The 15,268-nt window shown below is 47.1% G+C and overlaps 1 protein-coding gene across 2 annotated transcripts in view; it reads left to right on the top strand.

The window, feature by feature from the left end:
* The window catches only part of LOC124798296, a 346,948-nt gene that overhangs the window by 272,431 nt on the left and 59,249 nt on the right, over positions 1 to 15,268 (top strand). For both annotated transcript variants that reach the window (XM_047261626.1, XM_047261625.1), the window contains one exon: positions 13,843 to 14,344. In XM_047261626.1, the coding sequence (XP_047117582.1) occupies positions 13,844 to 14,344 (501 nt within the window). In that variant the 5' untranslated portion in view covers position 13,843. The remainder of the gene's footprint in view (positions 1 to 13,842; positions 14,345 to 15,268) is intronic.

The raw sequence follows: 15,268 nt of genomic DNA, 5'->3' as shown, positions 1-15,268 counted from the left end.
TTGAAAGATACGGTTCTAAATACTTTTTCGCCAAGATACTTTGGTGCATAGCAGTGACCTCGCTCTTGTTGTCTCCAATTCATTTGTAGTTTCCTGAATAGTTTGTTAGCTTCTTAAGTGAGAAGCACATACTCTGATTTTTGTGGGGTTTAGCTTTAAATGGTTGAGGTTCTACCGGTGATATAACCAATTTGTCTTCCACTTCTTCGAGTGTGTAGTCCTGTGAAGCAGTCGCTGTATCATCAGCATAAATATACACAGAAGCAGCCTCGCCAAATATTTTAATGCACATCCGGACGCACCCTGGGCAAAATAGGTGGAATCCCAACGGCCTATCCTTCTAAAGACTGAGCCAGAGAGATCTTAAATTTATTTATACAGTATAATATTCCCAGAACGAGATTTTCACGCTGCACCGGAGTGTGCGCTGATATGAAACTTCCTGGCAGATTAAAACTGTGTGCCAGATCGAGACTCGAACTCGGGACCTTTGCCTTTCGCGGGCATGTGCTCTACCAACTGAGCTACCCAAGCACGCCCCGTACTCACAGCTTTACTTCTTTCTGCCAGTACCTCGTTCGCAGGAGAGCTTCTGTAAAGTTTGGAAGGTCGGAGAAGAGGTACTGGCAGAAGTAAAGCTGTGAGTACGGGGCGTGAGTCGTGCTTGGGTAGCTCAGTTGTTAGAGCACTTGCCCGCGAAAGGCAAAGGTCCCGAGTTCGAGTCGCGGTCAGGCACACAGTTTTAATCTGCCAGGAAGTTTCAGTATAGTATTGTAAGTACCGTGAAAATTGTTTTGGACACCAAAGAACATTATTAGGCACGGTCCTACTGACGCTGGTATGTTCTTGTCTTCTTCCAGCCCTTAAAAAATAGAGACGGTAAAACACGAGAAGTTTTTTTGAGGTTCGCATAATGATAGCATGGCAGACAATACCCTCTCACATCCATCACGCCACCAAAGTAACAGAGCTCAGCATTGTCACAAAATCTTCTACTCTCATAAATATTAATACGTACAACGCCTGAAATGAGGCCGTTAAAAGGAACAGCACCCTGCTGTTGTGTTCACTGCACCTGTGACGATGGCTGCGGTGACAGTAGCGTAGGTGGGCAGGAAGTCGGGTCATAACAGAAATCCGCTTATGTAATCGATAGGTGTTCGTGTGACTGCGGTTTGGTCTCTACCTGTCAAGATACGGAGAAGGCCGCCTTCTCTCCAGCATGTCTCGGGAGAGAACGACAGTGGCCTCCAAAAGAAGGGGATATATATGTAACGTTGCATCGACGATGTGAGTAGAAGCGACGCTCTAGCTCCTGTAGCTTTTCCTCTCTTAAAAAATTGTTACAACCAAAAAGGGAAGAACTTCCTATCATGACGCTTTACCGTGTCGGGTATATTAACCGCGGAAGTTGCTGTTTACGAAAGGTAGCATTTGGAGGGCTACGTTGAATGAAGCGTCATAGTGAAGTCTAGCAAATTGCACTCGGTTCTTCCCCAGACTGCAACGTGGAAGCTGGTTTACCTCATATCTTTTAAAGCCGTCTCGACGTTCCCATTGATTTCTTCTCTGTAGCTCGTGGCTTATAGCAGGCGCCTTGAAACAGTGAAGTTTGCAGTGACTTTTAGAAACGCTACTACGACGCTACAATAACGTCTAAGTACGTGGGATGCCATCTCACGTATTAGTCCAGACAAAACTTAGGAAAACCGCCTTTCTCACAGACAGTCCTACGAGAGGGCCAGTCTAAACTCATTGATAACAGTAACAATCACGGAATCCGATAATAACGCTCAGGGAATCATAATTTTCACAAAATGATGCACAGTAACTAAATCTCTGTTGCTTCTGTTCAAACTACAGTTCCATTAGTCAAAATTAAACTTTAAATCATTTTCTTACGTAAAATGAAGCACTCGTGATTAATGCATGTTTACAGAATGGACGGCATTGCTAGAGGACCTTAAATAGTGTCTTACTACACATGTCAAAAACGTTTTGCATCACCTCGGTTCCGAGAGTTCCGGAACCTGTTCAGAAAATTGGAATAGAGATCAACATAAACATCATTTCCACCCGTATTATTGCTCATGAAAACCGCACATTGCATGTTGTACCACCATACAGCGAAACCTTCAGAGGAGGTGGTCCAGATTTCTGTACACAACGGTACCTCTAATACCCAATAACACGTCTTCTTGCATTCATGCATGTCTGTATTCGTCATTGCATACTATCCACAAGTTCATCAAGACACTGTTGGTCCAGATTGTCCCACTCCTCAACGGCGATTCGGCGTAGATCCCTCACAGTGGTTGGTGGGTCACGTCGTTCATAAACATCCCTTTTGAATCTATCACAGGCATGCTCGATAGGGTTCAAGTCTGGAGAACATGCTGGCAACTCTAGTCGAGCGATGTCGCTATCCTGAAAGAAGTCATTCACAAGATGTGCACTATGGAGGCGCGAATTGTTGTCCATGAAGACGAATGCCATGCCAATACGCTGCCGATATGGTTGGACTATGGGTCGGAGGATGGCATTCATGTATCGTACAGCAGTCACGGCGCCTTCCATGACCACTAGCAGCGTACGTCGGCCCACATAATGCTACCCGAAAAAGCAGGGAATCTGCACCTTGCTGCACTCTCTGGACAATGTGTCTAAGGCGTTCAGGCTGCCGAGTTGCCTCCAAACACGTCTCCGACCATTATCTGGTTGAAGGCATATGCGACACTCATCAGTGAAGAGAACGTGATGCCAATCCCGAGCGGTCCATTCGGCATGTTGTTGGGCCCATCTGTATCGCGCTGCTTGGTGTCGTGGTTTCAAAGACTGATCTCCCCATGGACGTCGGGAGTGAAGTTGCGCAGCCCATTGCGCAAAGTTTGAGTCATAACCCGACGTTCTGTGGCTGCACGAAAAGCATTATTCAACATGGTGGCGTTGCTGTCAGGGTTCCTCCGAGCCCTAATCCGTAGGTAGCGGTCATCCACTGCAGTAGTAGCCCTCGGGCGGCCTGAGCGAAGCATGCCATCAACAGTTCCTGTCTCTCTGTATCTTCTCCATGTCCGAACAATTTCGCTTTGATTCACTCCGAGACACGTGGACACTTCACTTGGTGAGAGCCCGTCCTGGCATAAAGTAACAATGCGGACGCGATCGAATCGCGGTATTGACCGTCTAGGCATGATTGAACTGCAGACAACACGAGCCGTGTACCTTCTTCCTGGTGGAATGATTGGAACTGATCGGCTGTCGGACCCCCTCCGTCTAATAGGCTCTGCTCATGCATGGTTATTTACATCTTTGGGCGGTTAAGTGACGTCTCTGAACAGTCAAAGGGACTGTGTCTACAATATCCACAGTCAATGTCTATCTTCAGGAGTTCTGGGAACCGGTGTAATGCAAAACTTTTTTTGATATGTGTACTTCCCCCTGCTTAAGCAGGACGCGCTTTTGATAGGTCTCTAGTGTCCGCCAACGTTCGTAACACTAAGGTGATTTTCTTGATTACTGAAATTGTATCTACACTCCTGGAAATTGAAATAAGAACACCGTGAATTCATTGTCCCAGGAAGGGGAAACTTTATTGACACATTCCTGGGGTCAGATACATCACATGATCACACTGACAGAACCACAGGCACATAGACACAGGCAACAGAGCATACACATTGTCGGCACTAGTACAGTGTATATCCACCTTTCGCAGCAATGCTGGCTGCTATTCTCCCATGGAGACGATCGTAGAGATGCTGGATGTAGTCCTGTGGAACGGCTTGCCATGCCATTCCCACCTGGCGCCTCAGTTGGACCAGCGTTCGTGCTGGACGTGCAGACCGCGTGAGACGACGCTTCATCCAGTCCCAAACATGCTCAATGGGGGACAGATCCGGAGATCTTGCTGGCCAGGGTAGTTGACTTACACCTTCTAGAGCACGTTGGGTGGCACGGGATACATGCGGACGTGCATTGTCCTGTTGGAACAACAAGTTCCCTTGCCGGTCTAGGAATGGTAGAACGATGGGTTCGATGACGGTTTGGATGTACCGTGCACTATTCAGTGTCCCCTCGACGATCACCAGTGGTGTACGGCCAGTGTAGGAGATCGCTCCCCACACCATGATGCCGGGTGTTGGCCCTGTGTGCCTCGGTCGTATGCAGTCCTGATTGTGGCGCTCACCTGCACGGCGCCAAACACGCATACGACCATCATTGGCACCAAGGCAGAAGTGACTCTCATCGCTGAAGACGACACGTCTCCATTCGTCCCTCCATTCACGCCTGTCGCGACACCACTGGAGGCGGGCTGCACGATGTTGGGGCGTGAGCGGAAGACGGCCTAACGGTGTGCGACACCGTAGCCCAGCTTCATGGAGACGGTTGCGAATGGTCCTCGCCGATACCCCAGGAGCAACGGTGCCCCTAATTTGCTGGTAAGTGGCGGTGCGGTCCCCTACGGCACTGCGTAGGATCCTACGGTCTTGGCGTGCATCCGTGCGTCGCTGCGGTCCGGTCCCAGGTCGACGGGCACGTGCACCTTCCGCCGACCACTGGCGACAACATCGATGTACTGTGGAGACCTCACGCCCCACGTGTTGAGCAATTCGGCGGTACGTCCACCCGGCCTCCCGCATGCCCACTATACGCCCTCGCTCAAAGTCCGTCATCTGCACATACGGTTCACGTCCACGCTGTCGCGGCATGCTACCAGTGTTAAAGACTGCGATGGAGCTCCGTATGCCACGGCAAACTGGCTGACACTGACGGCGGCGGTGCACAAATGCTGCGCAGCTAGCGCCATTCGACGGCCAACACCGCGGTTCCTGGTGTGTCCGCTGTGCCGTGCGTGTGATCATTGCTTGTACAGCCCTCTCGCAGTGTCCGGAGCAAGTATGGTGGGTCTGACACACCGGTGTCAATGTGTTCTTTTTTCCATTTCCAGGAGTGTATATCGACAGCAGTGTGGGTTAAGTCTTCAGCATTGTCAGATTGATTTGTTAATCAGTTACACATTAAATGTCAATAATGGACATTATGCAACTTGACGCCAAATATGATGCGCGATTTCCTATGATCTGTGGTCGCTTAAGGACAGCTTTCCCTACTCGCACCGCCTTTCCATACTCCTGGTCCACATGGCATGACCGTCCATCACTTGTGAAGAGATAATTTCTACTGTATTGCCCCGCTACATTAGTGTATATATTTCTACACGACATGATAAATCATAGTTCACAAAGCGGAATAAACGGTACACTCTGGTGAAGGAACTTGGTGTATCCTTTACAGATAAACCATTCCAGTATCTCTTCTACGAGGAGAAACCACGAGAAACGTAATTCTAAATTTGACCAGCTGCCCCCCCCCCCCCTCCCCTCCCAGTGCGAGCTGAGATTCTTACAGTTGCACCACCTGGATGGAGCCTATAAACTTCATCTGTATGTATGCCGCTGGGCGTTAAAAGAGCAATACCGATAAGACAACATGCGACGAACATCAGACTGGCGTGAGTTGTACTTCATGCTTGTGATGTGTTCACCACATAAGTTTGACGCTCAAGATAAAATTAGCAGGAAACGAAGCCTGTACCACATGAATCAACTGTTGCATTGAGGTGGCGTGCTTACACTCCGCAACGGTCTGGCCACAGGCGGCGCCAGGCTATAAGATATACAACGTTGGCAACGCAGTGAATAACAAATAACAATCAGTTATTGAAATAATAACGTACTCAAAGAAATACTCAACTTCAGTATCAAAAGAAGGTGTGGCACTGATGTTAAATTTCTGAACACTGAATAAGTTTCACCACTCCCTTTCTGGCCTGATTGTGGAATGGTACTCCAGTTTGCAATAAAAAGGCAGTCTCTGTTACACGCATTTCCTTTAAAATTGAAGCGTTTCGCGTTAGTGGCGCATCTCCAAAATTTCTGTAAATTAACAGTAAATCATGTGTGACTATGAGCCATCCAAACCCTGATAAGTAGCTATTGACTTATGTAGTTTATAAAAAGAACTTGCCATAGACAGCGTTAACCCCACTACTCTTAAAGTAAACATTGAATGGGGCCTAACCACAATCATCAAATATAAATAAAACGGGAAGCCTAAAATAACAAATAAATTTTTATAAAAATTCCTTCTAAAATAGATAATTACTAGAACGGACTTTCCGTATCTGTGGGAACGAAGAACATAACTTGGAGTTCACCGCAAGCCTTTCCACATACAGATTCTCTCCATGGTCTGGCGAGTGTAACTCCGGTTTACGTTCTCCGTGCCCATAGATACGGAAAGTATTTTCTAGTAGTTATCTTTTTTAGAAAGAATTTTCATAAAAATTTACGTACCTTTTCAGGCTTCCGATTTTATATTTGACTATTGCGGTTACGTACATTCAAAGTTTACTTTTTTACTAGTGCGGTTTGCGCTGTCTAAGGCAAGTTCATTTTATAAGTTGCTTAAGTCAATAGTTACCCAGCGAGGTATGGATAGGCTCATGGTCACAACTTTACGTAATACACTGAGGAGCCGAAGAAACTGGTACACTGGCCTAATGTCGTGTAGGGCCCCGGCGAGCACTCAGAATTGCCTCAACACGACGTGGCATTGACGCGACTAATGCCTGAAGTTGTGCTGGAGGGAACTGTCACCATGAATCTTGCAGGGCTGTCCATAAATCCGTAAGAGTACGAGGGGATGGAGATCTCTTCTGAACAGCACGTTGCAAGGCTTCCCAGATATGCTCAATAATGTTAATGTCGGGGGAGTTTGGCGGCCAGCAGAAGTGATTAAACTCAGAAGAGTGTTCTTGAAGCCACTCTGTAGAAATTCTGGACGTGTGGTGTGTCGCATTGTCCTGCTGGAATTGCCCAAGTCCGTCGGAATGCACAATGAACGTGAATGGATGCAGGCGATCATACAGGCTGCTTACGTTATCTCCTCCGATTGCGAAAACATTCAGTTGGCACTCACCTACATAGGGAGAAATAATCATCACGATAAAATAAGAGAAATCAGGGCTCGCACAGAAAAATTTAGGTAGTTCATTGAACCCTCTGCCAGGCACTTTATTGTGAATAGTAGAGTAATCACGTAGATGTAGAGGTACGTACGTCTCACCTGTCAGAGTCGTATCTAGACATATCAGAGCTCCCATATCACTCCAACTGCACACGTCCCACATCATTACAAAGCCTCCGCCAGCTTGAACAGTCATTCGGGAGGACGACGGTTCAATCCCGCGTCCGGCCATCCTGATTTAGGTTTTCCGTGATTTACCTAAATCGCTCCAGGCAAATGCCGGGATGGTTACTTCCAAAGGGCACGGCCGATTTCCTTCCCCATCCTTCCCTAATCCGATGAGACCGATGACCTCGCTGTCTGGTCTCCTTCGCCAAAACAACCCAACCCAGCTTGAACAGTCCCCTGCTGACGTGCAGGGTCCACGGATTTATGACGTCTCCATCCCCGTACACACCATCCACTCGATACAATTTGAAACGAGACTCTTCCAACCAGGCAACATGTTTCCAGTCGTCAACAGTCCAATGTCGGTATTGGCAAGCCCTGGCTAGGCGTAAAGCTTTGTGTCGTGCAATCATCGAGAGTACACGAGAGGGCCTTCGGCTCCGAAATCCCATATCGATGATGATTCGTTGAAAGGTTCGCACGCTGACACTTGTTGATGACCCAGCATTGAAAGCCTCAGCAATTTTGCGCAAGTGTTGCACTCCTGTTACGTTGAACGATTCTCTTCAGTCGTGATACGTCCGTTCTTGCAGGATCTTTTTCCGGCCGCAGTAATGTCGGATATTTGATGTCTTACCGGATTCCTGATATTCACGGTACACTCGTGAAATGGTCGTATGGAAAAATCCCCTCTCCATCGCTACCTCGGGGATTCTGTGTCCCATCGCTCGTGCGCCGACTATAACACTACGTTCAAACTCACTTAACTCTTCATAACCTGCCACTGTAGCGGCAGTAACCGAACTAACAACTGCGCCACACACTTATTGCCTTATATAGACGTTGCCGACCGCAGCGCCGTATTCTACCTGTTTACGTATCTCTGTATTTAACTATGCATGCCCATACGAGTTTCTTTGGCGCTTCAGTATATTTCCCGCCTGCTTACTCAGATTGCACTTTCCCGATATGTCTCGTGTGTCCGCGAACATTCGTAACGTTGATTGTCTTGTGAACTTTTGCGAGTCAGTTTTTAATAACTGAAATTGTATTTACATAGATATCAGTATGGGGAAAGTCCTCAGCATGGTCAGATTGATTTCTTAATCAGTTAAACATTAAGTATTAATACTGGACTTAATGCAACTTGACGCCAAACCTATGCGCGATATCCTATGATCTGTTGTCGCTTTTAAGATAGTTTACTCTACTCGCATCGCATTGCTTTTCCACATACTCCCGGTCCACATGGGGCGACCGTTCGTCACGTGTGAAGGGGGTAGCCCGTATTTTCTACTGGCTTGCATCGCTATAATAGTGTATATATTTCCACACGACATGATAAACCATAATCCGAAAAGTGGGATAAACGGCACACTCTGACTGGTGGAGGAAATTGGTGTATCCTTGACAGAGGGATCATTCCATTAGCTCCTCTACGTAGAGAAACCACGAGAAACGTAAATCTAAATAATGCAGGACGAGAATTTGACCCAGCTGCCCCCTCCCCCCCCCCCCCCCCTCAGTGCTAGCTTAGTTTCTTACAATTGCACCACCTGGTTGGAGCCAACAAACTTCATCGGTATGTACGCCGCCGGGTGTTAAAAATGCAACACCAATAAGACAGCATGCAACAAACATCAAATTGGCGTGAGCTGCACTCTATCCTCCTGTTGTTTTCACCAAATAAGTTCGACGCCCAACATAAAAGTAGCAGCAAACGAACCCTCTATCACAGGAATCAGTCGTTGTATTGAGGTGGCGTGCTTAAACGCTGCAACTGTCTGGCCACAGGCAACGTCACACTATAAGGCAAACAACGTTGGCAGCGCAATGAGTAACAAATAATGATCAGTTATTAAAATAATATGTACACAAATAAATACTCAATTTCAGTATCGTGAGAAGCTGTGGCACTAATGTAAAAGTTCTGAGCACTGAATAAGTTTCTCCGCTCTATTTCTGGACTGGTTCAGCAACGGTAATCCAGTTTTAAATAAAAAGGCAGACTCTGTTACACCTATTATAGAAACTCTGAAGATGCGTCACTAGCGCGAAAGGCGTCAATTTTAAAGTATGTACGACATTTTGTTTCAAAATTCTAAACACTGAACCAGCCTAACTCAGTGTACAATGCTAACTAATCTGACAGCTGTTCAGACTGGTCTCTAGTCGATGACAGAATAGAAATTCAGCCTCAGATAATAAACACTGCGACACTTGGCGTTGGCTGTCCGATGACTGCTGACAGCAGTTCGTTGATAACTGGTCGGCAACTGGAACTGTGTGCATGTATATTTTCAAGAACTTGGTTGAACACTGGGACGTTAGACTGCTGGTAACTATATGGAGCGAGGGGGATGAAATAACAAAAAAGAAAAGCAGTAGATAACAGAAGGTAAATCATTTATGCATCAATTATGCATTGCCTATGCCTCACGTTTTACGCTATTAATCTTACAATTATTTGCATGGCTAGAATGAAATTTCCTCTCTGCAACGGAGTGTGCACTAACATGAAACTTCCTGGCAGGTTAAAACTGTGAGTTGGACCGAGGCTCGAACTCAGGACTTTTGCCTTTTGCAGGCAAGTGCTCTACCAACTGACCTGCCTGCCAGGACCTTTCATACCAATGCACTTCTCTGCAGCAAAGTGAAAATTTCATTCCGGGGACTTCCTCCAGGTTGTAGCTAAGCCATGTCTTTGCAGTATTCTCTCTTTGAGGAACGATAGTCCTGTGAGTTTCACAGAAGAGCTTCTGTGAAGTTTGGAAGGTAGGAGATTAGCTACTGGCGGAAGTAATACTGTGAGGACGGGTCGTCAATCATGTGTGGGTAATTCAGTCGATAGAGCATTTCCCTGCGAAAGGAAAAGGTCCCGAGTTCGAGTATCGGTCAAGTGCACAGTTTTAATCTGCCACGCAGCTTCATTTTAATACCTATTAAAATTTCACAAGGTCAGATTTTCAGAACTGTCTGTATGGCGCTTGGTATATGAATTCCGCCTATGATAAATTATTTTATAATTTATAGACCGATTTAGAAATGTATTGTGTTAAAAATTTATTTTTATTTTAGTAATCGTTTTCTGCTTTTTTGACTTATGTGTTTCAAATTTCGTAAACGATTGATTTTCAACATTTTGATGATATTTTAAAAGAGACACATGTTGAAAGAGACATATGTTACTTTTCACCTTTATTATAGCGTCCTTTCAGCTGATCATAACTGAATTAGAACAACATAATCCTGCCTACTATTAATGTGTCAACTGTGTGTTATTTTCTAAAAAATGAACTAAAGAAGTCAAAGTTAGTTGTACATGGTGTCATATAAGATTTTATTTCAGTATTAGTATTATGCTTGCAGTTTCGTCCTTGTACTTGTCCTGTCACATATATTATGCACTTCTCCAGTCTCTCTGTCCATATCCTCCTACCTCCTGTCATTATCTATCGCGTCCTCCCCATGTCTCTGTCCATGGTCTCCTCCCCCCTTTCTCTCCACCACCTTTCACTATACATCTCCTTCTCCTACTCTCTCTGCTTGTCCACACATTTACCCACTGCAGCACATTCTGATACTACACACTCAACGTGTCAGCCTCACAGGGCAGCCTAGATATCAATCACTACCAAACTTTTTCATCTCACCCCCACCTGCACTGAAAAGATCGACAAATCGACAAAAAACCAACCTCAAATTCAAAAATGGCTCTGAGCACTATGGGACTCAACTGCCGTGGTCATAAGTCCCATAGAACTTAGAACTACTTAAACCTAACTAACCTAAGGACACACATCCATACCCGAGGCAGGATTCGAAGCTGCGACCGTAGCGGTCGTGCGGTTCCAGACTGTAGCGCCTTTAACCGCTCGGCCACTCCGGCCGTCTAAACCTCAAGTGGGCGTGCCATATTTTATAACACGAGCGGGCACGTGGCGTACTTTGTACACGTGTAAAGAAAGCTGTCTTTATGTTGCCAAGGTAAACATGTATGAGCAAAACCATAGTTTACTCTTAGTTTATCGAGCGAGGGGCTCAGTGGTTAACACAGTGGGCTCGCATTCAGGAGGACGACGGTTCAAACCCACATCCGGCCATCCTGATTTGGGCTTTCCGTGATTTCCCTAAATCGCTTCAGGCAATTGCCGAGATGGTTCCTTTGAAAGGCCATGGCCGACTTATTTCCCCGTTCTTCCCTAATCCGTTGGGACCAATGATCTCGCTATTTGGTCCCTCCCCCCACCCCCCAAATAAACCATTAACCAACCAACTCTTAGTCTAATTAAGCAACAGTAAAATAAACTTATATTATATGGAGCTAAATCATTGATCCACTAAACAGTAATAAAATAAACATTTATTATATCACACAGTTGCCGGACACAACTGTTTGACCCACTTTAAGAATTAAACATTGCATTTGCGTCGGATCCCAGCTAACCGCTTATTCGATCACTCATTACGTCGTAGACAACTGCCTCATTACGGGACTGTGCTGCTAGCTGGGAATCTGGGTCATTTTCGTCCATGAGCGTCAATTTTTTCTCACCTAGCTTGCTGTTTATTTTATATTGCTACTTCTTAGCCGGCCGGTGTGGCCGTGCGGTTCTAGGCGCTTCAGTCTGGAACCGCGTGACAACTACGGTCGCAGGTTCGAATCCTGCCTGGGGCATGGATGTGTGTGATGTCCTTAGGTATGTTAGGTTTAAGTAGTTTTAAGTTCTAGGAGACTGATGACCTCAGATGTTAAGTCCCATAGTGCTCAGAGCCATTTGCACCTTTTGCTACTGCTTACATGGACATATGACAACACGATTTATCACCGTGTTAGCGGAACCACTAATGAAAGAATTGTTGTATCCTGCCTAGTTATCAAAGATGGAGTGTCTAGGAAATCGGCTTCTCGGATCGCTAGACAACAATTCAAGCAAATCGTATTAAAGAGTTTTATTACGAAATGAATCAATGACAATATCTAACTTGAGATATACATAGATGTGTCGCAAGCAAAGGGTGACATGCTCTCTCTCTCTCTCTCTCTCTCTCTCTCTCTCACCATCTCACCTTTTACTCCCCCCTCTTTGGGGAAGTGTATGGAGGAGTTTATAGCCTGTTGACTTTTACTCCACAACACATGTTATGAGTGTGTGTGTGTGTGTGTGTTTCTTGGATAGTTTTGACTGTCTTTGTACTGTGATGGTGTTCTGGTGGTGTCATGTACTTGCCTGAGGCTGGAGAGATGTTGGGTATTTTAAGGATTAATGATTGGTATTAGGATTTGGAGATTTTGGGATTTTTCTCTAAGACTTAGTCGTCAAAGATCGTCATAGGGCGTTTGTGCTTATCACGGGACATGTCATACCGACCTAGGAAGTGGATGAGGTTATTTCCAGATCTGGAAGAGTTCTCGTAGAAAGCCCCTGTGAGATCTTGGAATCTTTCTTTGAGGAGGTTGGTTTCTGCAGCGGTGTGCAGAACGTCGATGAGGAATCCCACTGGTAGATGCAGTGCCCTCCTGAGGGCGCGGTTCTGCAGCCTCTGGAGTTTGTCCAGGTGCTGCTTTGATGCGTATCCCCAGACAGGGCACGCGTATTCCATTACTGGGTGTATGATTGCCTGGTAGACATTTACTCCTACAAAGCAGGGAAGGGAGCTGGTTGTGTTGAGGACTGGGTATAGGATGGACATTCTGGCGCAGACGTTCCTGTGGACCTCGTCTATGTGGCCTGTCCACATTGGTCTCGAGTCCAAGGCTATGTCGAGATACTTCGTGGATCAGAGCCAGGGGAGTCGGGATCCATGTAGATGCAGGTGAAGGGGTGGTGGGGGGCGAGGCGGTCTATGTCTCCCAAGCCTCCAGGTGAGCAGCGTAGTTTGTGTCTTTTCAGGGTTGATGGTGATCGCTAGCAATGGGCCCAGGTTTCTCTGTTACCTAAACCCTTTGTAGCCTATGAATGACCAGTCCTTATTCGCATTTAGAGTGTAAAAGACTGTGTCGTCAGCATACTGTGTATTGTGCATCAGGGGGGCTGTGGGAGTGTCCACAGTGTACAGACTGTGACATGCAATATAATCAATGTCCTTAAGTATAACAATTCCAAAATAAGTGTAGTAATACAGTGGATGCTTCTATCCAGGTCGTTGGTCTTGACGCCTCTGTAGAGCTCGTAGAACTGGCTGTGACCAGGCGGAAGTGGCGCTCTCTTCTCTAAAGTTCCCGACTGGAGTGCCAGCGCTTGACTTTATGCTGGAACAGTAATAAGCATGGGCTCATAGTTATAACACAACAATGGAACACTACAAGTCAATGTTATTTGTGGTTGGAGCACTTTATACATAGGCGAGACCGCTCAAGGGTTGATATAGTAGTGCTCGGATAGTGTAATGGTAAGACAACCGCTCACGATTAACGGGTTTGAGTCCTGGTTCAGTACAAATTTTCATTGTTGGAATTCCATTATACAGCTGGTGCTTATTCATACTCGCAAGTGTGATTTCATTTCATGTACAGTACTTCGTAACAGCCGTAGTCGCCGCAGTGCTCATTCCTTTGGGGAACCTTTAGGTTGAGCTACTATTCGACCGTATCTGCAAGATGCCTGGACACGATCTCAATCGGCAGTGTGTGCGGTGTTGCAGGATGCGCTGGCTGTGGCTGTTGGCGGCAGCGGTGGCGGCCGCGCCTTCTCCTTCTCCCTCGCCTTCGCCTCCTCCAGAGCTGGAGGCGCAGTCTTGGCGGTGCCCGGCGGTGGGCGGCGGCGTGGCGTGCGCGTGCGACCTGCCGCACACGCTGCGGTGCGCGGGCGGCGCGGGCGCGCTGCGGGCCGTGGGCTCTGCGCTGCGGGGGCTGTCGCCGCCGCGCGCCGTGTCGCTGCTGGAGGTGTCTGCGCGCGGGCTGCCCGCGCTGGACGCGCCGCCGCTGTCGGGCGTGCTGCTGCACGGGCTGGTCGTGTCGTCGGGCGCGCTGCGGCGCGTGTCGGCGCGCGCCTTCGCCGGGCTGGCGGGCCCGCTGCAGGCGCTCGGCCTGCCCGACAACCGGCTGGACGCCGTGCCCGCCGCCGCGCTCGCCGCCCTGCCCGCGCTGCAGCGGCTCGACCTCTCGCGCAACCTGCTGCAGCGCATCGACGACCGCGCGCTCCAGGTGACACACACTTTACCGTCTAAATTTTACTCGTAATTTTCTACAACTTGCATTTCAGCGCGGGAGGTGAGACGAAGGGCCTAAAGAGGGCTCCACACCCTCGTGTCAATATACAGTCAGTTCCACAAGAAAGTGTAAAAAAAAATGTAGAAATATATGTGAAATCTTATGGGACTTAAATGTTAAGGGCATCAGTCCCTATGCTTACACACTACTTAACCTAAATCATCCTAAGGACAAACACACACACCCACGCCCGAAGGAGGCTCAAACCTCCGCCGGGACCAGCCGCACAGTCCTCAACTGCAGCACCTTAGACCGCTCGGCTAATCCCGCGCGGCTAAGAAAGTGTACGTCGTTATGTTAAATGTAACGTCTGCAGAGACATCTCTGGTAGTGGTCTCGAATCTGTACCCAATGTGCTTTTGCACAGTGTATAGCTAAGCAGTATGAGAGTGGAATGTTTCTTTTTGTCAACTGCACTTTTGGATATTTGCAGTTATTTACAACTAATTTACCGTGCGGTTCTAGGCACTGCAGTCCGGAACCGTGGAACTGCTACGGCCGCAGGTTCGAATCCTGCCTCGGGCATGGATGTGTGTGATGTCCTTAGGTTGGTTAGGTTTAACTAGTTCTAAGTTCTAGGGGACTGATGACCTAAGATGTTAAGTCCCATAGTGCTCAGAGACATTTGAACAACCTATTTAAATGTTGAAAAAATGTGCAATATTTATCAAAAAATGGCTTCTGAGGTCCGTTATGAAGCTATTTTGAACGAGGCAAACTGGGTGCTTCAAGAGGATAATGATCCGAAACATTGCAGCAGTCTCTGTACAGCATGAAAACAATAGGGTGTCCATGATGGATTGGTCGTATTCAAGATGAAGCTTAAAAAGGAAGCCAGTATACAGTATACTTTGTAGC

Source organism: Schistocerca piceifrons, chromosome 5, assembly GCF_021461385.2.
Source record: "Schistocerca piceifrons isolate TAMUIC-IGC-003096 chromosome 5, iqSchPice1.1, whole genome shotgun sequence".
Taxonomy (NCBI): domain Eukaryota; kingdom Metazoa; phylum Arthropoda; class Insecta; order Orthoptera; family Acrididae; genus Schistocerca; species Schistocerca piceifrons.
Note: the sequence above shows the minus strand (reverse complement) of the source record. Positions and strands in the feature narration are given on the sequence as shown.